At 47.2% G+C, this 23,227-nt stretch overlaps 9 protein-coding genes and 1 non-coding gene across 10 annotated transcripts; 5 read left to right on the forward strand and 5 right to left on the reverse strand.

Annotated features, from left to right (window-relative positions):
- Window positions 1-39: 39 nt before the first annotated feature.
- On the forward strand, window positions 40-669 carry BDW43DRAFT_291882 (EthD domain-containing protein). The gene has a single exon (XM_032043664.1). It carries the CDS (start codon window positions 87-89, stop codon window positions 546-548), a length of 462 nt encoding a protein of 153 aa, XP_031895097.1. The 5' UTR covers window positions 40-86; the 3' UTR covers window positions 549-669.
- A 48-nt stretch (window positions 670-717) lies between these two features.
- BDW43DRAFT_291884 (uncharacterized protein) lies at window positions 718-1,481 on the forward strand. The gene has a single exon (XM_032043665.1). It carries the CDS (start codon window positions 1,224-1,226, stop codon window positions 1,392-1,394), a length of 171 nt encoding a protein of 56 aa, XP_031895098.1. The 5' UTR covers window positions 718-1,223; the 3' UTR covers window positions 1,395-1,481.
- A 2,114-nt stretch (window positions 1,482-3,595) lies between these two features.
- On the reverse strand, window positions 3,596-4,937 carry BDW43DRAFT_304071 (uncharacterized protein; the record flags this gene model as incomplete). The annotated part of the gene is made up of 4 exons (XM_032045537.1): window positions 3,596-4,349; window positions 4,412-4,479; window positions 4,554-4,697; window positions 4,755-4,937. The coding sequence occupies 4 exons, from the start codon at window positions 4,935-4,937 to the stop codon at window positions 3,596-3,598; spliced, it is 1,149 nt and encodes a 382-aa protein (XP_031895099.1).
- Window positions 4,938-6,144: 1,207 nt separating this feature from the next.
- On the forward strand, window positions 6,145-7,121 carry BDW43DRAFT_291899 (uncharacterized protein). Its single transcript, XM_032043666.1, has 2 exons — window positions 6,145-6,168; window positions 6,309-7,121. The coding sequence occupies exon 2, from the start codon at window positions 6,619-6,621 to the stop codon at window positions 7,045-7,047; it is 429 nt and encodes a 142-aa protein (XP_031895100.1). The 5' UTR covers window positions 6,145-6,168; window positions 6,309-6,618; the 3' UTR covers window positions 7,048-7,121.
- Window positions 7,122-7,200: 79 nt separating this feature from the next.
- BDW43DRAFT_291900 (amino acid/polyamine transporter I) lies at window positions 7,201-9,293 on the reverse strand. Its single transcript, XM_032043667.1, has 4 exons — window positions 8,908-9,293; window positions 8,549-8,816; window positions 8,065-8,484; window positions 7,201-8,005 (listed from the first exon to the last, which is right to left on the reverse strand). The coding sequence occupies exons 1-4, from the start codon at window positions 9,079-9,081 to the stop codon at window positions 7,248-7,250; spliced, it is 1,620 nt and encodes a 539-aa protein (XP_031895101.1). The 5' UTR covers window positions 9,082-9,293; the 3' UTR covers window positions 7,201-7,247.
- A 937-nt stretch (window positions 9,294-10,230) lies between these two features.
- Window positions 10,231-10,755, forward strand: BDW43DRAFT_316114 (uncharacterized protein; the record flags this gene model as incomplete). The annotated part of the gene is made up of 1 exon (XM_032048210.1): window positions 10,231-10,755. One exon carries the CDS (start codon window positions 10,231-10,233, stop codon window positions 10,753-10,755), a length of 525 nt encoding a protein of 174 aa, XP_031895102.1.
- A 3,620-nt stretch (window positions 10,756-14,375) lies between these two features.
- Window positions 14,376-15,445, reverse strand: BDW43DRAFT_316115 (uncharacterized protein; the record flags this gene model as incomplete). The annotated part of the gene is made up of 3 exons (XM_032048211.1): window positions 14,376-14,526; window positions 14,608-15,113; window positions 15,176-15,445. 3 exons carry the CDS (start codon window positions 15,443-15,445, stop codon window positions 14,376-14,378), a joined length of 927 nt encoding a protein of 308 aa, XP_031895103.1.
- Window positions 15,446-16,062: 617 nt separating this feature from the next.
- Window positions 16,063-18,279, reverse strand: BDW43DRAFT_323050 (Arabinosidase A; the record flags this gene model as incomplete). The annotated part of the gene is made up of 7 exons (XM_032049675.1): window positions 16,063-16,455; window positions 16,514-17,005; window positions 17,056-17,207; window positions 17,260-17,369; window positions 17,432-17,515; window positions 17,566-18,080; window positions 18,136-18,279. The coding sequence occupies 7 exons, from the start codon at window positions 18,277-18,279 to the stop codon at window positions 16,063-16,065; spliced, it is 1,890 nt and encodes a 629-aa protein (XP_031895104.1).
- Window positions 18,280-19,798: 1,519 nt separating this feature from the next.
- On the forward strand, window positions 19,799-19,887 carry BDW43DRAFT_t214. The gene has a single exon. It is a non-coding gene; the product is annotated as a tRNA-Asp (tRNA).
- Window positions 19,888-21,440: 1,553 nt separating this feature from the next.
- On the reverse strand, window positions 21,441-23,114 carry BDW43DRAFT_304074 (major facilitator superfamily domain-containing protein; the record flags this gene model as incomplete). The annotated part of the gene is made up of 6 exons (XM_032045538.1): window positions 21,441-21,813; window positions 21,871-22,076; window positions 22,107-22,504; window positions 22,560-22,632; window positions 22,684-22,922; window positions 23,003-23,114. 6 exons carry the CDS (start codon window positions 23,112-23,114, stop codon window positions 21,441-21,443), a joined length of 1,401 nt encoding a protein of 466 aa, XP_031895105.1.
- Between the last annotated feature and the right edge of the window lie 113 nt (window positions 23,115-23,227).

Consider the following 23,227-nt stretch of genomic DNA (forward strand, 5'->3'; position numbering starts at 1 on the left):
CGCTAAAGGATTGGTTTGGTCGTGTATGAAAACTGGTCTGACCAATTTGGCCCCCACGTGATAGAAGAAGATATAAATTGAGTAATATGCCCCTCCACCATGAGCCTCATTCATACTTGGCCCAACATATCCAATCCACAATCAATCTCCCAAAAATGGTCTTCAAAGTCCTCCTCTACGCAACCCGCAAAAGCGGCATGACTCCGGCCGAATTCAAAGCTCACTATGAAAACGTCCATATGCCCCTCGTCAAAGAGGCCGGAGGTGCCGACTTCCCTCTCTCCCATCGGCGCCTCTATCTCTCCCGCCCAACGCCTGGCGAAGACAATGGTTTCCCCCCTGCGGTGCTCATCGGCTCCCCAGACGATTTCTCCTTTGACGCTATTGCGGAATTGACCTTCCCGGATGAGGCAGCGTTCAAGGTGTTTTTTACCCGGAGACACGAGCCGGGGACGAAGGAGTTGCTAGATGCCGACGAGGAGAAATTCTTGGATCGGTCAAAGCTTAGGGCTGTTGTGCTGGGAGATGTTCAAGAGACTACCAAGTGATTCTTCAATTGTTTTGGACCATGAAGTTTTTGAATGAATTTGGTATGATTACTAGATTGATCTTGAATGCATCCATAATCAAAGCAATCCGTATGCCGTTAATATACGCAGTGCCCTAAGTGAGCCGTATACCTCGTAAGATTATCACGTAGGAACCCGTTGACAGCTACCGCAATATGAATAGAGAATAAAAATAGTTCTATGAGTCTAAAATGCTAGCGCAACGCTCCATCTTGGCACAATTATATTTTAAACCCACGTCCAGTTAAAATTGCGAGCGACACGCCGCAACAAGTTCCTCGGATTTAGCCCCTGTCGGTCATCATTTCCCAGTGCCTCCACCCGCTGTAACCTCACTTCCAGAGTACCTCGACATTATTGCCATGACGCATCCTCACACTGTTTACACCCGGTCAAGGTGCCGGCCAAGTCCCCAATGGATCTAACACAGGCCACGATATCGTTCCTCTTCCTCTAAGCTGCCTAGTTCCGCATCCACAACTTCCAGCCAAACGACGACCTCGACCTCGACAACATCAAGCCGCACAAACTACGTCGAGCCATAGTTCTGAAGATGGCTCCTCACATTCTCATTCAAAAACAATTTTGACAGGAGTTGGTGTTGGGTTGGGTGTCGGGGTCGTCATATTGGGATTGCTGGTAGGGTTCCTGCTAATGCGACAGCGCAAGGCGAGAAACGGCGTGCCTCCGTACAATGCTCCTATGCCGATGCAGCTTCAGCCCCCGGCCTCATTTGCACAGAGTCAGAAGTTTTTTGCACCACAGGAGCTGGGCTCACAGGATCCGCGGGTATTTGCAGAGTTGCAAGGCAGACCTGATCCTTGATAGATTTATAAAGGTAGACCTAGGTGTCCACGCTCAGTACTATGAAATAAGAATCTCAGTACTGTTAATTAACAACAACAACAACAACAACAACAACAACAACAACAACAAAAAATACACGTAGGTTTCCAGTGTAGCAGTATCCTACGAAAGAAGAACAGGCTGCTAGTCCATAAACCTGGTGCCTTTCATACATTGTTCATCCTTGATGGCCCTGGTAGTTCGAAGACAAAATTCCCCAGCAGCTCCTTCGGGTGGGCTTGAAGGAGCACCATGCGTGTTGGCCATTGGCGCGGACGGCAATGGTTCTTCAACCTCTGGCTTCTTCCGTGACTTACGGCACTCAAAAAAAGATGAATGCAGCAAACACGACAATAGCAGGAACACTAGCCCTTATGCCTACCCCGAGCCCAATCTTTTCGCGTGGTTTGAGTCCCGATACGGACGATGGAGTATGAGAGGTTGGAGGCGGGATGTTCCATGCGGTGCCCCCTGCGCTGCTCAATGCGATGGGTAGTTGGTAATTGCTCATCTGTAGAGATAGCTGTAAACATAGATGTCGACGTAGCTGCGGAAGAAGTCGGGGTAGGCTTAGTCTGTGCTTTGCCGGTGATATTAGAATAATTCGATGTAACGCTGTCCGGAGGATTGGCATTAATCCAAAGAAGAAAACTGGTGAGGCATTCAGATTAAAGCCATATGTCAGGTAAATTTTGTTATCCCACTGTTTTCTACCTGGGCTACAAAGAGTCTATGTTAGATTCTGTAGTGATATGTTTTAGAGAGGAGGGATCGATGTCGCCCTGAATATAACCCCCACTCTCGATAGTAAGATTTTGCTGCCACATCTACACCTTGAAGTGACGCAGGGTTGTCACCCAGGATTTTTCTTGTTGTTCCCCCCTGTACCCAGACAGGATTTGCAGCTGAGTTGGAGGCCGGTGGGCTGATGAATCTGTTCGTCGACCGTCGCAGTCCCTGTGTTACGGCTAATCCTAGCTCAGAGATGAGCTGGATAGGGCCGCAGGCAAACAATATTGGATCAATCCAGTGTTGTCAACGCATTGCATAGCTCGCATATGTTGGTCAGTATTGATGATCCGGCTATTCAGGATGCCACTCGGTGACTTGGTTTCCATATATTTTATTTCTTTCGGCGATGTAAGGGCCCGTCTTACTGCCGCCATTCCTGGGAATGCCGGTTGTGTCGTTGATATTGTTCTCTTTTTCGATTGTGACCGATGGCAATTCAGGCAAGTAAGGACCACCAGTAATGCAATGGCGGGCACGCCAACACTAAGACCTATCCCGAATGCTATCTTGGCGAGTCTTCAAGGGTAGCGCTGTACGTTTGTACAGTCCAGGTGAAATTTGTCACCCCCATGTCTTGTTCCTGGGCTTCAGAGTTCAGTTTTGATGTCAGTTTTGTGTTTTTGATTTGGTCCGAAGGGGAGGAAACGGGACATACAGTAATTATCCCCACACTTCTTTCAGTTTCCTTATGGGGTGTGTGCTATCATATGGAGATATTGAAAGCAGTTGGGGTTGTCACCCATGAGACCACCTGCTGCTCCCCCAGCTCCCAGACGGGGTTCTCAACCGAGTTGGCTGCAAGGGGATTTACAAGTCTGTTGAGACTTTTCCCATCTCCCTGTGCCAACACCAGTAGTGGGCCACACAGTAGTGCGGACAATTATCTGCACAGAAGCGAATGCAAAGATTTGCCACGGCTCATGGTAGCATGAGCGGAATGAGCGCTGCTGTAAGAGAGAGGAATGCCTACGGTATTGTATGGCCTGGAGGACAGCTCCAAGCCCCGCTTAAGACTTGTCTGAGAGAGCCTGCCACTGCTAGCACTTAGGGTGTAGTTGCATTAGTGGCTCCCTAAGTGAGGTTTTATTTTGACCCGGCCAACGGTCGTACGTTAAAAAGATCACGGCGCTTAGAGCTTGCTGGCGAGACGGCTAGCCTCGAAATTGTTGGCTTTTCTTTTTTTTTTAGCCTAACTCATCACAGTCATTAGGCGATGATCCCGTGTGAGGTAATTAATTGATTAGTTGTCGTAGTAAAAGTCTGTTGGATATAATCTTGGTTGTTCCGGGTCGAGGCGGTTCTGTCTCCCAAGTCTAAATAACACCCACGGTTCACATACCACTAAATGCCCACCCTTTTAAATATAAATAATCTATACATTACCTTAATTAGAAAGTAATGTCGTATAATCCGGTAGCGTTAATAACCTGTAGCCGCCCTTCTGGTAACTCAAGCTGGGCAGGGTCTATTTCACGAGCGACTGCATCATTGTCCGTCACTGCATAGACCGTCAACTTTCCAGTCAGCAGACGGCGAACATTATACATCGTACTGTAAACCGAGCCGATAGGTGTTGCTTCCTCTACCCAACCATCTTCGCTGTGAATATCCGATCCCCTGGACTTTGGGCCAGCCGGACGCCACATCCCTATCATTGACGGGAAGGGGGCGATGCACTTTAGCCAGCCATTTTGACAATACCGACTGATTGCCACGTCGTATTGTGCACCTACACCCTCCGGTGTCAGGGACAGGCTTGAGAGAATTTCCTGTGCCCCCAGATACGTCACTGCATATCCAAGAGCACATACTCCTTCTTCAGCCCTACATACCAAGCGCGTATTATTGGCAGCCCCCAGAGGTGGATCCCGCCAATAGGATGGTAGCTGAGGAAGAGGTACGACCGTAGCATCGCCTGTCGAAACGTGAACCGGCCCTGGTCTACACCTGATCCCACAGTGACCGATCCAAAGAAGGTCCCAATCATTACCATATGGTGATTGTGCCGCTATATTCCCAATCTGAAGACTCTGCAGACTCTGGGAAGCAGAAGCAAACCCTTGGAGTTGCTTTTTAAGGTTGACGTCCCAATCCGCGTCGTCTTCCAAGATGAATGCGGTAGCGACCCTATCTCTCACGATTCTATCGTGATTCAAGGGTGGTTAGCGGTGCTAAAAACCAGGGTATAGATCCATGGTTCATACCTTTGGATCACATTCATATGTGCCCGCCATGTCCCGAACTCACTAGGTAGGTAGTTTGGGTCCCAATTCTTAGGAGACCATGGCAGGAATGGGTTAGCAGGGTATCTCTTTTATTGATGGCAGAACGTATGAGCCAACACACTACTGGATGAGCTTTGACGTCAATATTGTCAGGGTTTACCCCATCTATAGGCTCTGGGCGAAAGCCTACGACCGATGAAGCTAGGGTGATATAATCGCGTTTGTCCGGCCTGCTAGGCAAATTGACGACGAAGACCCTCTCGAACTAGTGTACTGTTATCGGCAAGCTGTAAACCGTAGTTCTTCGAGTGAAGGATCTTACTCCAAGAGTCTCATTGTGTACTGCATCCACACGATTATGAATAGGTGTCGATGAACGCGGACCTCTTGCTGCATACTGCGGATTTGGAAGCGACCAGACGAGAAGGTAGATTATCACAGTTAAAGCAATAATCTGTATGAAGGGCCGGTTTAGCGACTGGGTCAACCTAAAGTAATTAATCATGTTTTAATAAAATTTTGGGGGAGGGGGGAGGGGAGCTCAGCACATTTTAGAGAGTGATGGGTGACTGGTTCGGAGCGCTCTTAAGAACGCACAATTGACAAGGGTAGTGATAGCGCCGTGATGCTAGGGCTGGGCTATGTTGTATTAAAGAGTGACACTTATGTAATTTTTTTATATATCATTATACACAAAGTATGACCGTACTTCAACCCTGTTTCAACTCCTCTTTCACTACGTATTAAACTAATAATGGGCTGTTATCTTGGGGGCGGCTAAATATGGCCTTAATTATGATTACTATGGAAAGGCCGAGGTGGCCTCAATCGTCAATTGGCCCATTGAGCTCATTAATGGTTTCGTTATATGTCAGGGTAGATGGATAGTTTCTTTGTCGTATAAGCCGCTCATTGGAGTGGCAATAACAAGTGGTTTGGTGGTATTTTCCATCACAGGCAACGAACTAGTAGTAACTGATCTACATTAGATATAGCCACTGAAACTAACTGATTTAGTAGGACCAACCACCGTACAAGAAGGAATCTAAGTGACAGGGGATCTTCCGGTCCTCGCGGTTAGCGGGGAAGTTACGACACCCTATAATATGTCATTCTATTAAGGGGAGATTCGTAGAACCCCTCCGCGTCTCTAGAGAGAACTTGAGTAATATTCAGCCATGATCGTGCTACCCCCAATAATCGGTCTGTAGGGCAGCTGCAAGAGCACCTTGTACTTGGACCAGGCAGGTTCCCCGTGCTTCATACAATCAATGAATCCCAATATCTGATATGAATCTATACGAGACAACGTGATCCTAGTGGCTTGGCCGGATCACCGACTCCAACCACTGAAGGCTTTACCTATGAGATAGAAGATAAGCAAGCGGTTAAGATAGTTGATACAGTCGTCCATAGAATTGAGTATCTATCGAAATGACATCCGATCCTCAGTAGGCTACGTACGTGTAGCTGATACAGCCTCTTTCTGCCCATCTTTCCCCTGAGATCACAACAATATCTTTCTAACCAATGCATTGGCACGTCCTTACATTCAGGAAACCGCGTATGGGCTACTTTCATTATGGCAGCTACCGGAGGCTCTGAGAATATCATACATAGTTGGCTTGGAGATCCCAGCGCCTTCAGCTGTATCTTACTGTGCATGTCCATACAGGAGTTACTGTTTCCTCAGCTTCCTGCATTGAGCCTTTCACTCTTGCTCACTAAAGAGTAAGGTAATTTAGGTAGGGATAGATCCCGACATGGCATATTCTACCTAAGATCTCTTAACCTCATACGCAGCTAAATAGCCCCCATTGAGGATGGAATGAATTCAGCCGTCAAACGGTATACTGCATAGGCTCACCTCAGCCAGTCAGACAAGCGCCACAAACACTAGGCATCCTATGGCTCTTCGCCCGTTTCAACGTTCGTGTGCATCTAGACTTTGAAAATGCTCTGTAATACGCTTTACATGGCAAAGGTAGACGGTTAGTCCGGACTCAGAGGCTGCATAGGCGTGCCTCGTATCAGCCCCAGCCTCGCCGTGATCGATAGGGCTAATAAAAGAAACAATTCTCCATGTCGCCGGGTACTTAATCGGTCGCATAGACACGATTCCACAGTTCCTTCGGTATTTCAAGTACAGCTTATGAAGACACCGATGGATCCGAAGTCGACTCAAAATGCTTCTGCCGTGGAATCTACCGCCCGGTTGCTTTCCTTGGAGCCTTGTTCTAGGCAAAGCAAATTGCAAAAGCGGAATGTGGAATGCACTACTTCTGGACTCATGGTTTCCTAAAACGTTAGGGATAATTTTCGGTCTTGCATGTTTTACCGCTATCATTGTTATAGTGTGTCACTATGGCAGTAAGCCATCACCGGATCTCGCCCTTGGTATCACACTGAACGCGATCATTTCAATGCTCGCAACAGCATCGAAGTATTGGTTAATAAAAAGGGGGTATTATTTCAGACGGAGAAACGTCCGCTGCAGGAATTGCAAACCATCGATGATGCTAGCCGCGGGCCATGGGGATCTATCACCATTGTGGCGCAGTCTACCAAGTGCTCTGTTTTGTGGCTTGGGGCAGTCGTCGCAGTGCTTGCGCTAGGCTTCGACCCCTTTGTGCAACAGGTCATACAATACTGGACTCGAAATTACAAACTTTAGAAAGGCACCGCGATTGCTAAACAGGCACTGTACGTGAAACCTGAGTGGTACGAAAGAGACTTTTCTCTGGCATCGAATGAAAGCTCTTTATATACTAGTGACTCTCAACATGTAATGCCAGCTAAGAAGCATAATTCCCTATCAATCTCTAAGAATGCGACCAACGGGCGCCTGGTACACCTTCCTAGCGTATAATATATACTGAAGCGTGGCTAAAAGACTGACTCCTCCCACCATCAAAATCGACCAGTTCATAGTTTTGGGGTCCACTTCTTTCGTGGTGGGGAAAAAGGTAAAAGTGACCTGGAAAGTGAGGAAAAGAAGAGATATCAAGTTGACAGCCAGGCCATATGGACCTAGAGAGAAGCGGCTAGAAGATAGCGTTTTGGACTTCCAGCGCGCCATGGAGAAGCAACCAATGACAATGATATATGTCATCAGCATAGACGCGATCGCTAATGAGGCAATAGCGTTGAAAGCTGCTGTGGAGCCAATGTTGATCAGGCTTAACAGCATAGCCACGAGCGTTGTAGATAGTATAGACCAGATAGGGGTTTTCGACTGGGGGTGTATAAAGGCAAAGGTGCGCGAGAAAGGAAGTCCTCTATCTCGGGCGAACGCGAAAATCTGACGGGAGGCGGTTGCAAGAATACCTAAAGCGCTGCAGACTTCCATGATTAAAATGATGCAGGCTAGACCAACAGCTGCACCAGGTGAACCGGTCGCATTCTGGAAAGCCATGATGAACGGAAATCCACTGGGAGCGTTCAGTACGGAGTCTATGTCGCCCATCGTGTAAAGGAAGGTAATGAGCATGACGAATCCAAGCGAGCCATTGACAAGGGCAGTCGAAATCATACACCATGGGACAATTCTGGAAGCATCCTGGACCTCTTCCGCTAGAAGACGGAGGGAATCAGTTGATTGTTGTCGAACGAGGCGGAGTGTCAGTACCTACCCATATGTGTCGCCGCATCAGGCCCGATGAAAGAGAATATTGGGGTCAATTGACCGACCAAGCAAGCCAAGCCAATGCTTGACCATCCTCCCGTATTAGTGAAAGTGAGGAACACCTCATCACTGCTTGCTCGGTCGGCCGTGACCCACAAAGTGATCAAAATCGCGAAGAACCCGAAAATATGGATGAAAAGCAACAGACGCTCCAGGCTGGCGAGCCAATGAGTACGCCACCCATTGGGTATGGTTGCTAGCATGGCGATTGCAATAGTGAGGAGCGTACCGTGCCATCGTTCAGATGCATATGTATAGTCTGCGGCCGGGTCGGAGTATACGGTGACCAACAAGCCCTGAATTAAAGTACCGGTGAGGAAACATACACTCGCGAATGCAGCCTGCCAGCCTAGAACTGATAGCCATCCTTGTGTGATCAAACAATCTCTAACATCAGCATTTGTCTGTTCACAGAAGGCTTACAGTCATACCGGTAAGATAGCTTAGAAACCGCTGGCAGGAAGGAGGAGCGTATTCGCTGACCCAGTGGTATTGACCTCCTGCTGTAGGAGCCCTGGAGGCGATCTCGGCCAACGAGGCGACAGATGCGAAAAAGCCAATGAAGGTGCCGATATAAATATACACCATCCCGGCTCGCCCTCCATTGATGAGGCCGTAATTACTTGTGAGCAGAATCGACTCCCAGGTCGCCATCAATGTACAGTTGAGCCCAAGAATAGATATGAATCGGAAATTTCTCTTTAGACGGAGAATTAGCCCATGTATTCTGCTTATCACTGGATCTAGGTCGGTCGAGGAACCGAAATGGCCTTTTATAATCCATACGAACCTTAAGCTGCTGGTTCTTACCCAAACGCTGCATATCTCGAACATCGTGTGCAGTGTTCGCCATTGACAGCATTTCTATTTGGTAAGGATCGATGACGGAGACTGTCGGCATGACTTTAGAGCCACATTCTCCCGAGGCATCCTCTCTGAACAGGTTGGATGAAGTACAGAGCATTATATAAAATTCATATAGCCCAAGCAGGTGGTGATTGCGAGGATCTGGCGGGGAAGGGGGAAGCGAGGCATTATTTCAACGTGGTTGAAATGCAAGGGGTCGGGAGATAGAGCTCAGCCTAGTCAGTGATTATTACTAAATTCTAATTCTTGCAGCTCATGCCTGGATATATTAAACCAGGGCCGCCTCGTATTGCCCTGCATGAATATATTGCGTTGCACTTTTAGTACGGCGACAGAACATCGTCCGAGTCAGTCCGAGCCGAGATAGGCTGACCAAGCAAACTCTCCCTAGACCCACAGTTCGATGGGCCGGCCATCAAATCAACTTCTGTCGATCAGATACTAGTAATGCATAAACGCTTTCACAAAGTACCAGGCCTACTAAACAAGTCTACGCTTTCTGACTGGCTAGGGGATTGTCCTCCGATTAATAAGGGTATTGGGAGGCCCTCGTTAAGTTATCAATGGAAGATGCTGCGCCAGATTGGGCCCACCCCGAATAGAATGGTGGGAAAGTCTGTGACAATAAATCACAATTATCAGATACCCATAGCGGTGATCCCTCTGCCTCAATCAGACCATAGGAGAAGTTGCAAGTGAATAGGTCATATATCCTAAAACCCTCCGCAGTATAATCATACCGTAACGCCTACTTGTCATGTATAGGTACAGGTTGGCTTTGGCTCTGCTTGGGTTACCTAAGGTGACGGAAAGATCGCATGTACGATTGCCATTTACTACTCTCAGCATGGTAGCGCGCAGCCTTAGAGTGAATGCCCGGAATAGCGGCAGTGTCAAAGTGAATCAAAAAGGCAGGGGTTGAGATCTGGATTTTAATAGACGAGAGCCAAAGCACGCCCTATTGGATACCAAGATTGCTTCTGGTAGCTCTTTGTTAGCATTTTCCCAAGGAGTATACCTAATAGGATGCTTATTGATATGTGAATGCAGGTATTCACTCTTTCAGCTGTAGAAGTATAAGAACAGCTTCAAATAGAAAGATAGACTAGCAACGAAAGGGTATATAAGAAGCTACTGACTCCTATGAAATTGCAGTGTCTCGTTCCCATTCCTCATGTTCAAGTCCACAGTTACAGACCAGATTCAATCCCTAACATAATTGTCTTCTACTTTGCCCCGAGCCAAAATGATGTTCCTAGCCTCGTTGGTTTTCTCCATCCTGGCTTTGCCCACCACTGCTGTCTCCCAGCCCCTCGAGGAGCGCGGTTCCCCCGCTGGTCTTGGGTCCATCACTGTACTCAACAATATGGGCTATACTGTCTTTATGTGGTCCGTGGATGATCAACGAGCCCCGATGAAGACTATTCCTCCAGGCGGCGAATACCGGGAGACATATCGTCTCCACCCCAAAGGAGGCGGTATCTCCATCAAGCTGTCTACGTCCCCTGATATCACTAACATCGTCCAGTTCGAATACACCCAAGCTGGCGAAAAGATCTTTTGGGATGTATCTTGCGTAAACACCAAACCTGGCTCACCGTTTTATGCCAAGGGAGTCTCTCTTCAGACCTCGTCGAGCGACTGCCCCCACGCTTTTACCTGCGCGGCTGGTGATTCCAAATGCCCACATGTTTACCACAAATGGAATGACGACCATGCAAGCCATGGCTGTCCTATCCATACCTCGTTTCGATTCCAGCTTGGTCTGTAGATTGAGCTAACGTTCTCGGCTTGGCGGATGGGAAAAGGGTCCTGAGTACAATTCAGTCTATAAAGATACCAATTCCGGGACTATCTAGCCCTTTGTCGGTGGGTACTACCAATACTTGTTAGACTTTAAAGCGATGTATGGAAATACTAGGATGTTAGTTGATCTACACCTGGTTACTAACCTTTTGTCATCGAATATTGTTCAAGCCAGTTGTACTCAATGAATTACTCATGATTTTTGCTTGATGAAGCTTTCCAGTACACCTCTACTCCGGAAATAGCTGCATGCTGGTCACCGATAATCAAAGTCTTGAGTCTAACATATCTGCCAAGCGGGTATTGAACTAGAACATACGTCCCCTATAGAAGATACTCAGAGGTAGAAACTTGCTGTTCTCTTTCACTAACCTTTCCATATGACCCGCCATAATCCAACATTGCTTGCTGTAAATTTAATGTATCGCTTCATGCACGATTGTATTTTCTGGATAGAAGTAATTCAAAATTGAGCAAGTTTGCTAGCCATCACTACGAGCAAATAGGTCTGAGGAGTTTAAGTGTACAAACACTGGAAAGTTTCCTATCAGGGGCATGTCAATATACACCTACTACATAGGGCAATGCAATTTACCGTATCATGAGGTCCTCAGGAGCCGATAGCCATGCATCGCAGCTAACACGGTGTACAAATCAGAATTCGCAAAGATGGATACTAGTTAGGAAACCGTCAATAGACCATGTCATATGAACCGACCATGGCATTTTCGGTAGTCAGGAATGTTAAACAGGTCCAAAAGCGCATAAATTGTAGTGTAGGGCAACACTTCGATAGCTCGTCTTAGGAAAGGTGGCTTACAACTTAGGCAGAATGAGGAACTCTAGGATCTAATACCGTAGGAGAGTGCGAACAGTAATGATAGTCGCATACTTCATACCTACATTTTAGACTGACAGATCTTGATATACAGTAGATACTGATCAAATACCGCGCAGTGTGTCTTGTAGAGAAGTATCACTTAGACACATTTAGAGGGATTAGAACGTGGGGTAAGATAGCTATCACAAACCTTAGGGCAATCTGAAAGAGAACCGCTTGGCTGGTCCTGCGACCCACGGCCTATCAAGGAATGGCATGGTGACAACGCGAATCGAGTAGTAATTTGTATAAAGAAGTTAGAGTAGTTAGAGGAGTAGGAGTAGAAGTAGATTTAAAAACTTTTCAAGAGGGTAGCAGGATAATGACTCTCAAGTATTACTACGTCTATTATTACTTCATGATAGCCGCTATAGTTACGAATAAATCAATATTCATATGTCAGATAGTTTCATTAAGGACGAAGTTACTAAGTAATCTACCCCGCCACTTGATCCATTCCACTTTATCTTCGGTATATCAATTTCGTTCGTGCTGATTCATGAATAGTGATGAACAACAAAAGCAATATCGAAATATACACCACAGCTAGTAAGTAAGCCTCCAGTATGGCCCGCCTCGTCTAGTTGCCGGTTGCCATCAACCTGACTATCCTAGTCGTCGTTCGACTTAAGAAAGGCGATTGTAGACATAATAATCGTAGAGAGAATCTGTAGCACTCTTGTTAGTCAATACAATATTTTGAACGATTAGTAGGATAACTATCATGAACATATAGACTAATTCGGTCAGGAGTACCGGGGCTGCTTGTGTAATGTCCATAGTGATGATGTGGACAAGCAATGGGTGGAGTTAATGTTGTTGATGATATTTGGTTAACGAGAGTACACTTTCGATGATAACAAAGATTGTTTTAACGATAGTATATTGTTAATGGATGAAGCAAATTTGGTGATTGGTGAAAAGAAAGACATTGTATGCTGATTAGAGTAGTAAGTTGGGAGGAGGTAGTAGTTGGTAGGAAGTAGAAGTAGGAGTAGTAGTTGTGGGAGTGAAGGATTCCCAAGAGTTTACTCAAGTCCAACTTCACAATGAGCTATTAGGGAATTACATATCTGTAAGTTAATACTTATTGAGTATCTTAGACTCCCGTGCAGGTCCACAATAATCATTTCCCGCCTGGGAACTGGCACGGAATCCATCATGGCTTCCGAGGCACTCCTTCCGCACTGTACAGTGGAGCAGACTTGGGCTATTGATTTGTGACGATAATCAAGGCCAAGAGTAGGTCAATGGGCACATATTGCGACTTTGCACCGAGATAGCTAGATTGAGGTTTTTCGCTAATAAAGTGGACGCGCCTGGCCTACGACAGTTCGTCTCATTGCGAAAATGATTATGGATCAATGGTAATGTTTCAATTTTACAGTAGTCTTGTAGCAAACGTCTGCAGTAGTTGTTCCTTTTTTTCTTCTTCTTCTTCTTCTTCTTCTTCTTCTTCTTCTTCTTCTTCCTCCTCCTCCTCTCCTTAACAATCTTCGCTCTTGAATGACTTTTGTCGTCCTTGACCCCAAGTATTATATTATAGGGTTGCAGATCTAGATAGAGGTCAGTATACATCATATTGCCCTTTTGATTGGACGTAACCAAGAGCAGTCAGTCTCATCCGTATGGATGAGATGAGCCTCCGAATGAAGAAAGTCCAATGCGGCAAAAACGTCTCGGAGGGTAGTCTTCAACAGCACTTTATTCAGGACTCGACCGGGGAAAGGTTTCCGGAGTTGACGAAGGTTCATCCCCAAGTAGCGGATGCACCATGCATACATGAGTGCCATGAGGGCCACTAACTTGAAAGTGATCGAGCAACTTTCGGATACAGGCCTGGCCGGCATGATCAGACTGACGTCGACTTAGATGGCCATACAATCGCCAACGGGCGAATTTGGGGCGAAGCATTTTAAGACTTTGCATCCTGTCTCCCTGGCGGGTTATCAGAATAGATTCTCCTTTTGGGATCAAACTGCTCGTACCGTAAGTCGCGCCCCACCATACGGTAGAGCTTGTTACATAGCCCAGCTTGCCTATAATTTGATAGCGGTCATTGAAAACATCGCTTAATTTCACGGGGTAGAATAATATTGGGTCGTAGTTAGGAAGAGACTCCTCTACGATCTTGGATTCGTCAACGGTGTCATATCCATTGGTCGGAAAATTGCACCGCGCCGACGCAGGGCTATGAGCTACACTGCTCTTGGGGAGGATTGCTGAAGGGGTCAAATAACGATTCCTAAATTGACACCAAAATATTAGAGATTGGCTGGGTGCGACATTAGGTCACTAAACGTTGGCACAAGGGAAGAAAAAGCCCTCTATCGAAGCTTGCCATCACGCCGTGCTGAACACGGGGACAAAAGTTAAGGGAAAGGCTGAAGGAAGGGATAATATGGCATGGCGCTCAGGCCAACTGACGGCCCACTCTTGAAAGTCGTATACTATTCTCACTCCTTTAGAGATGTTTATGATCAGGTCATTTGACCCAAATATGTTGATGGTAATCTTGCATAAATAATCTTCTGACCTCAGCCAGAGATCGAGCATTCCCAGAACTCATTCCCATAGCCAGAACCCTTCGCCAAAACAACTGAGACATAAGAGGGTATCATATAATAAACCAATGACTAGAAGGCTAAATGACCAGATAACAAGAAGCCGTCATTCATTAAGCCACAAATCCCCAGCGAAGCGCATCAAGGAGTCCGCATCCGTTCCAAATGCCTCGGAATAGACTCCGCTCCGGGACGTCCTAGATCTCGGCACCGCGCGATTGGCGAAGCCTCAGCGGCCGACATAGCGTTCCGATCACCAAGGTTGAACTTCTTCGAAGCGAGGATATCCGTCCTTGCATAATATGAGTCTCTTGATCAGCAACCCCTTCAGGCCATGGGAGACTAATCGAATAACAATAGAAGAAGAACTCACACCATAACCAACGGAAACAAACATTCCATCGTATATGCAAATCGATCAAGCTGGCCCGCCACAGTCGCCGCAGTCTGCGATGTAACCTGCAGTGAATACGTGACCGCACGAGTAATGCCGATGAAACATAGACTAGCGACACGCATTTCGGTCGTACGGATCATATAGCGGAAGACGAGTCTGGTGGATGACAGTTTCGGAGAGATACTGTATGCCTTGTGCAAGAGGCGGATGAGGAAAAAGGAGCTCCAGGTTTCGACGAGGGCGATGGTCGCAAAGTAGCCGACGTGTAAGTAGTCAATTCGAAGTTGCAGTGGGCCGGCAGAATGAGAGGACACCCCACCTTGCGTGATTTCTTGGACTCTGCTGGCGAGAATAGCCATTCGAATAGAGGCGACGGCGACAATGAGGAACCAGAACACGGCGAGGAAGAGTGTTCGGGTTGAGTCGCGGAGGGTGTGCATGAGGATTTGATAGCTGTAGAAGGAAATGCCTGCCTCCTGGATCTGTTACTCTCTAATAAGTATGTCTACTTGTTGTAGGTAAGCCAACTGAGTGCTAAACTGACCAACCAGAGGACATCGGCAATAGCACTAGCGACCGCTCGGTTCGGGATAGGATATGAAGTGTAGAAAGAAAAGTAGCAGAGTCCGTTGGCGACAGCGCCGGCCGCAGAGACAATTATGGGGATGTAACTTAACGGAGTAGGTCGAGTGATAAGCACGGCCCAAATACTCAGGAGCGTTGTGAATAGTCCAATACTGCTTAGAATTGACCAGCTCAGCTCATAGTACGTGATGATCTCCGAGGAGGCACCGGGTGAGGGGCGAGTATCCATGGCTACGTTTGTAATATCTCCAAACAATGTTTTGATAGTAAAGTCTGATCAAAGCCCTCCCTCGCCCTCTGTGTTCCTTGCGAAGTTGAAACAGAAGCGAGACTGTTCCATTCACAGGTAATAAGGTGAAAAGGGGGGTGCTCTCGTATAATTATATCCCTATAGAGAAGAAAAGTCAAACGGTACTTGTAGTGAAACACCATAACGTTGACTATAATCCCCGCATTATCCACCTTGGCTAAAAGGGCGTCCGCAGTAATCTGGGGAAAAGCTGGGGCGATCCACACTTTTCGGATCAAATGCCGCGTCCCAGTGCTAGTCTAATAGCCCTAACTACGGAGAATCTAGTCTGAAATGCCGTGGTTCAGCAGGTATTATTTTCCGTCAATCTCCTGTGAGATTATGCCACAAGTCCTGAAGAATCGAACCAGTGGGCTGTGCATCGCATTTTGGCTTACGACTACACTAATTTAGGATAATTTAATTTCGAAGGCTTAGCCGGTTGGCAAATAGCCTAGATTAACTTACGCCAAGGTTAGGAGAGGAATACGAGTCATGCAAAGCGAATGTCTAACATTTCGCTATACCGTTTATCCTATTGCTATTCCCTCCCAGCCTCAATCGGCAGCAAGTACACCCACCGACCACGCCGGTAGTGTGAGAGTAAACTTCCCATTCGTCGCCTTTATATCCAACTGACTAGGGGTCACCAGAGTCTGAGTGTCGGAGTTGAACGCCTTCGGATCGTTGTCTGCAAGAACCGTCAATTTGCCGGTCGTCTTCCTCGGAATGGACACAGTGATCTGCTGGGTGTCAGTGCCATAGTTGGCCAACTTGACGTAATACTTGTTTCCGGTACTTGATGCAACCCAGTAAACGGGTCCGAAAGCAGAATCAGAAGTCACCTTCCGGATAGTATCTCCGCGGTTGACAGAGAACATCTGCTGCACGTAGTAGCTGGTAGTCTCGATGACCACGTCAGGGCTCTGCGTGAAGGCAATGAGATTCGGCTATAACCGTATTAGCTTGCCATTTTACCCTTTCATCCAGTGATTGATATTCACTTACCCTCCATTGCGTAGAGTTCACCAGCTGCAGAAGGGGGGCATATGCCGCCATCTTGACCAGATCACTGTTTCTCTCGATGCCAATCATGTACACGGCCTCAGCAACGGAGCCCTGCATGAAGGGCCAGTCGTTGTTCTGCTGGCAGGAATACTCGCCGATGAAGTACGGGACAGAGCGATCGTGGTTATCAAATTGATTGAACTGCTTCACAAGATTGTCGGCAGAGTTATAGTTGTGATAGTCTACCCAGATGCCCTCAGGCAGCTTACTGGGCAGACAGTTGGACTGGTCAGTGCTAGCGATGATCGTAAGGTCTGGATAAGCAGCATGAATTGCATCGTAGAATGCGGTAAAGCGCGCCGCGTAAGATGCACAGCCGCCCCCCAGCATATCCTCATTGCCAATCTCGACCATAGTAAGCTTCCAAGGTTCCTTGCGCCCGTGTGAGGCACGCAGCGAGCCATATCTTGTGCTCGAATCACCGAGGATATACTAAAACTGCGTCAGCCTCGCTTCCAATAATGATGAAAGAAGGGGCGTACTTCAAGCTCATTCAAGATATCATCAATGTAAGGCTTCAGGGAATCACCTATAATGGGTGTGTTGCCGCCGGAGTCAAGAGCAAAGCCTGCCCAGACACCAAGGACAGGGGCCAGTCCCATATCCTCGCACCAGTAGAAATACTCATCAAGGCCTGATTCTTTGGTCAGGTTTGGTCTATGAGCAGGCTTTAAATGGGACCTTACCCAAACCGTTGGTGTTATAATAACTCCAGTCCCCTTGGCGTCCAGGACGGTCTTCCAAGGGGCCGATAGTTTCATTCCACTTCCACCTTCGGGACTCACTTGCACCCTCACTGCACCGCTCATTAATATGCGTTCATTTGAAATGACGGATACCGGGAAGGTGAAGTCTCACAGATTGTTACCTCCAGGGAATCGCAGGAAAGATCCCTTCATGTCTTCCAAGGGCTGAGCCACTTGTGGCTTAAGACCATTAGACCTACAATATTAGCACCACACTGGTTGCACCACAAACAAATCCAGTCTAACCTTGACTTATAGGTCTGAGGGAAAAGCTCAAAAAGTCCGAAGTTCAACGAGGAGCCACCGACCGCTGCTCCGTCAACCGTGAGCTCATAGACAACAGCGCCATCAGGAGCCTTTTTGGTCGGAATCTTGGCCGATACCTTGGTAAAATTACCCGAATTGGAAGATTGCGAGAATTTCGTCGAGCCATACTCAGCCCCGGTGTTTTTACCCACAAGCCGAACCGTGATATCACCGGAGAAGTCACCCTTGACCCAGAAAGTGTTCAAGTATTCGCTTCCATCCACCGGGACACCCCAGTATCCTTCGTTGATTAATCCGACTGCACCAGAGGCACCTTCTTTCACGTCAAGCTTCAAACTGTGCGGGATCGCCTCTGTCAGGGGATTCAGCGCGTCAACAGCAATGGTGGCGTCGCCGACGGCAGTCCACGCAGTCAGATCAGGGTTGCTTCCCTGGAGACCATTGTTCTGCAGCAATTGTCCATGAACACCTCCGTCGCCGGAGTGGTTGATATCCTGGTTATTTAGTTAGATGCGGCGTCATACTATCAAGTGTGTTGCAATCGCCTACTTCGAACATGAAGCCATACAGAAGAGGGCTAGATGAGTTTCCTCCCTCTGTGGAGATTTCCAGAGATACACCATGCGCATATTGAACTAGGAAAAACAAAACCGGAAGGGCACTGAGGCCCGAGAGAGTCGAAAAGACCACCATGCTGCTATTCCTGACCTGATCCCTGAGGCAGAGAGCATCGTTGAGCGGCCACGATCCATGACTTTATACTCTCAATCGAGGGAATAATTAACCGTTCTCGGGTTTAGAGAGACAAAGTTATAAGGCAGCAAGCCGTGTGGAGGCGATAAAAGCATTCAACCGAGAGTGGAGAGGGATGGCGAAACCGGAGCGACTGATCATACTGTCGCATGGTGTATCCACCCAAAGGCAGGCAGTGCGACATTGTGAATATAGCCAATACTATCGCACGGTGAAGCCTAGGTGGTAATACCTGATTTCTGATAATTCTTTTCGGGAATCAAGCTTCTAATCACAGCCCACTCCCCTATCCAGAGTTTCTCGATGGACGATAGTTGACCATACATGTGGATCTTTGTCCATTTACGGTGAGACGGAGCGGTTCTGAGATGCTCGCAGCAAGGTAAGATTGTAAAACTTCGGAGAAACATGCCTTGCACCCCTGTCGTACAGCAGAAGCCACTCAAGGACCTCCACTGCTCCCCCCATATTCATAGAACTAAACAAGCTTTATAGTTGCCATTTTACGATTATCTCACGACTCTTTGCAAGAGAGAGACGTCGGGCTGAGGCGAACTAGTTTTCCCAAGCTCCCAAGGACGAAGAAGAAGTTGAATATCAAGTTAACATCCGGGGACTCCGCCAACGGCACAGCCTACAGGTACACCCGCACCATCTTGGCACGGACTCCTGGCCGATTGGCTGCCCCCTATCAGACCCAAAATTGGTCACAAGCTATGATCGGGAATCTAAGTTAGGTCTTCAGTCAATGCACGATGATGTCGGTTGAATGGTTCCCCTCTTCGTTCAACTCCGCGTGGATCCTGCTCGGCGACGCTCAGGGCAAAACCCCGGCGGGGATAGAGTTCCTTGTCGATCACTTGGGGTGGCCAAGAGTCGCGTGTCTTAGACCTCTCACTCAGTTATATACGAACATTGTGTAGGCTGACGTTGTGCATAAACTGGTCCAATGTAGAGGTGTCTTGGATTGGTCAATCTGTACAAATTCCTCGTTGCCAGACATGCAACGCCGAGACAGGGGGGAGAATGGCAGACGGGAGAAACTATTGCGTATAGGCGGGCGAAGTGCTAGAAATCAAGACATGCATGTCCTCAATTTATTTCGCAGACTTATACTGGATATTGTACGGCATTAGCTTGTTTAGTGTGAGTTGAAATATTGCTATGTGATGCTTGAGACAAATGTCAGGAACGAATACAACGGAGGGATGGGAGTTCGTTAAATATATTGCGAGCTACTCTGTATATAAACACAGTCATAGTCACACACGATGAGAAAAGCAGAAAACCTACGTGTTAATTCGACGATAGTAAGATTGTACACGCAAAAATAATATAGGTAAATCAAAATTCGTGGCATGCTAATACTTCATTATTAGTTTTACGCAAAACCTGAAAGATGGTACTCTGATTTTGGTTTCCTCTATAAATCAGAATAAGTGAATATGCATTTAACAAATCCTCGATGGTCTAACGGTCATGATTTCCGCTTGTCATCCCTTAAAGGAACAAGCGCGGGAGACCTGGGTTCGACTCCCAGTCGGGGAGGTTTCTTTTTTATTTTTATTTTTATTTTTTTTGATTTCTGCACAGAATTCTGGCTTCTCAGGAGCCTAATTTTAAATTATGGTTTTGTTCAATTATTTGTCCACCTTCATCCTGTAGTGCTGCCAATTTATTGGCGTCCCTTGTAATAGATTCGCGTACTGTTTATCTACCAGCTTCCTGATTCTTTGTTTGTTAGGACCTCAATTCCACTCTGCTGTATAGCTGGAGTGAGGTGTTAAGTAACTCTCTATTCGTCATTGCTTGATAGAACTGTAACTATGACTACACGTTAGACTGTCTAGTCTAATACATGCTTCGGATACAACTCCATCGACCATCAACAACTTTACCATAACAGAAATCCCGACCAGAGCTCAATTTATCGCACGCCGGCCGACAGGACATGACAATCAGTGCATAGCCAGGCCAAGCTAGAAACAAATTACCAAAGACTGTGATCGGGTTCGGTAGTCAATGCAGGCTCGACACTTGCACAGTAGACACGGTACATGATCGTAGTATAATGGCTCTGACATCACGGGTATCGTCCCGCGGGGTAGTCTAACATACCAACTTCCAGGTTACACCCTACTAGTGACTTGCCAGGATAGCGATTGACGAGCTATGGACTCTGTCATCCCAACTGTTTACCTACGAAGGCGTAGGATTCTTGGTTAGTATGGGCGCAAGCGAAGACGATGTGCAACTATAGAAAGAGAACCCCCCATCCGTGCGAAGAGCAAGTCTAACGCACTTCGCAGCCTCCCATTGATTATTAAAGTCTCGCTATAAGGTTGGTATAGAGGATCACAAATAAACATATCGCACTTCTCCTGCGCACCCCGGGCCCATCCATCGTTCAACAGGATCAACGGGACCTCAGGGGGATGATAGAGGATGGGGGTATAGGCGCTTATCCCGTAGAGCACTGTGGCACCATAGAGCTCCATTGCATAGACAAGATGACCCATGGTTAAGGGCTCAACTGGGGCAACCTGGACAACGTCATCGTGGTTCTGTCCAAAGTCCTGCCTGATTATGATGATTGAAACGGGTGATTGCTGAGTTAGCATTGCTCTCCAGCATGCTTCGGGTGGATCATTATATCTTCGAGGGTGGTAGGGAATCTTTTTTCATAACCTCCTTTGGAAAAATTGTTTGAGCAGAAACTTGGGCTTTCAACCGCGTGTCGTTTTGTAAATAGGAGACCTCTGTAACAGTGCTGCTAGGAAGCAGGGGAAAGGAGTAGTCAACGAGTCCTGATATATATATATACAATATTGAGTGGGTGTGAGGACACTGTCAAAACAATTCACAAGGCTAAATACTGTACCTCAGCAAAGGCATGGCGTGAATTGATCAGATATGTGGAATGAATGACTACATATATACTTGATATTGAGGGTGAATGTGTTTTAATCTAAACAAAGGATACCTATGGAACAAAGACCTTCTTTTCTTCATTATACCAGAACAACTCTTTGTTTGGCTCTACATTATCCACTAAGCAGTAAATATACACGTTGAATGTAGGATGTCTATGGCAAGTCTCATTAGATCTGCGGTTCTGCATCATAATCCAAGCCGTGCGCTTGCTCCTGTATCTGCGGCGACTTAGGGGGCAAGCTTCTCTCAGCATCCCCCGGAAAATCCTTGTCATCAGAGCCTTCTGGAGCTTGATTCGGCTCATTGACAAGGCATGAGGCGTAGGTCGTGAATGGTACGCTCATCCAGAAAACAACGAATGCGACGACCAGATTAGCCATGAGGGAGACATTCTCACTGGCACCAATACCAAATGCAATAGCAAAGCCCAGACTCTCCACCGAGCGAAGGATCCCAGTGGTGTAGGCTAGAACGTCGACATGGATATCATACGTTCCCAGGATCCAGTACGTCCATACCACAAATGCTTGACTTCCGACACTGATTCATCCACTACGTTAGCTTCATTAAGTCACCTGTGAAAGAGAAGGAACGTACCCAAACAGACAATACGCAGCGATTGCCTTCCCATACCCCGGGTCATGAATATCTAGAGATGGGATAGGGCTTTGATTTTGTAGCTCTGTCTGCATGACAAAATTCAAGACCCATTGCGGGTTAAACACGGCTAACATTGTCAGCCATCCCGAAAGCGCCATCCCGCGTCGCGTTTTGAACAGTTTTTGTGAATCCAATAACCATCCCTAGAGGATCGTAGCAAAAATACCGACCACCGTTTGGATAAATGCAGCCAGCGTACGGCCTCGAACCGAGAAGTACTCGGTCAGATAATTCCCCTGGTATGTTTGACTCCACCGCACCGTCATGAAGATCGGAAGCAAAAGCAGCATATACTTCTGCTTGGTCGCTTTCCAGAACCCCTTCAAACCACCCTTGATTGTGATACGCTTCTCGTCGGAGCTAAATGTCAGTTTGGTGCCGTCTTTGCGAATCAGCTCGTGCGCCGGCGCCACACTTAACGCGAGTGGAAGACCGCCGCAGCTGAGGCCGATGAGCACGAGGTATGTCTCGGGGCTGATGCTGCCCTTGCTGGATTGGTTTATATTGAGAGCTAGTTGAACGGCATTTCCGATGATTGATCCGAGTTTGTTGAGGGCCATCCAGTTACCAACTATCGAGATAGTTAGCAGAAGTCACGAACAAGAGTTAGTATTGAGAGCACTTACTATAGGTACCACGATTCTCAACTTCAGGATAGCCGACAGCGATTGCAGCCTCCGAAACCCAGAGCGCGGCAGCCTAAGAAAGAGTCACCCTCCGAACTCGTTCTTGAACAACAGTGCAACGTACCGAAAAACCACAAGTCACCGATCCAAGGAGCAAAAACCACTGGGTTCCAAAGACACTATTGCAATACAATGCTGCAAAATAAGGTACATAGCCAATCGTCCCGATCACCGACACCCACTTAAGACTGAACCTGTTTCCAGCAATGCCGAATAATGGACATGTTACGATCATGATCACATATGTGATTACATTGGAGGCATTGACAAAGTACGGAGTCGCCAGACCACCAGCTCCCAGTCCTATCACAAATTCAGTTCAGACATTCCTGAACCCTTAATTTTTTTTTTTTCTTTTTTGCTGGTAGTAATAGAGAACTCACCATTCAATGCATCCCAAATACCCGGCTGCGTAAAGCTGATCAAGTCCAACGCAATAGCCTGATACAGCGTCCCTTGATACCAGCGGTGCAGTGTCTCCCAAAGCTCAGCCATCTTTTAAACCCAAAGAACTCTGACAATGTTACCGTGATGGAAATCGGACTTGGTATTTAGTATGCAATTCTCAACTTCCGTTCAAGCAATCGCGGTCGCCCCACACCGATGTC

Source organism: Aspergillus alliaceus (genome assembly GCF_009176365.1).
Source record: "Aspergillus alliaceus strain CBS 536.65 unplaced genomic scaffold BDW43scaffold_68, whole genome shotgun sequence".
Classification (NCBI taxonomy): Eukaryota; Fungi; Ascomycota; class Eurotiomycetes; order Eurotiales; family Aspergillaceae; genus Aspergillus; species Aspergillus alliaceus.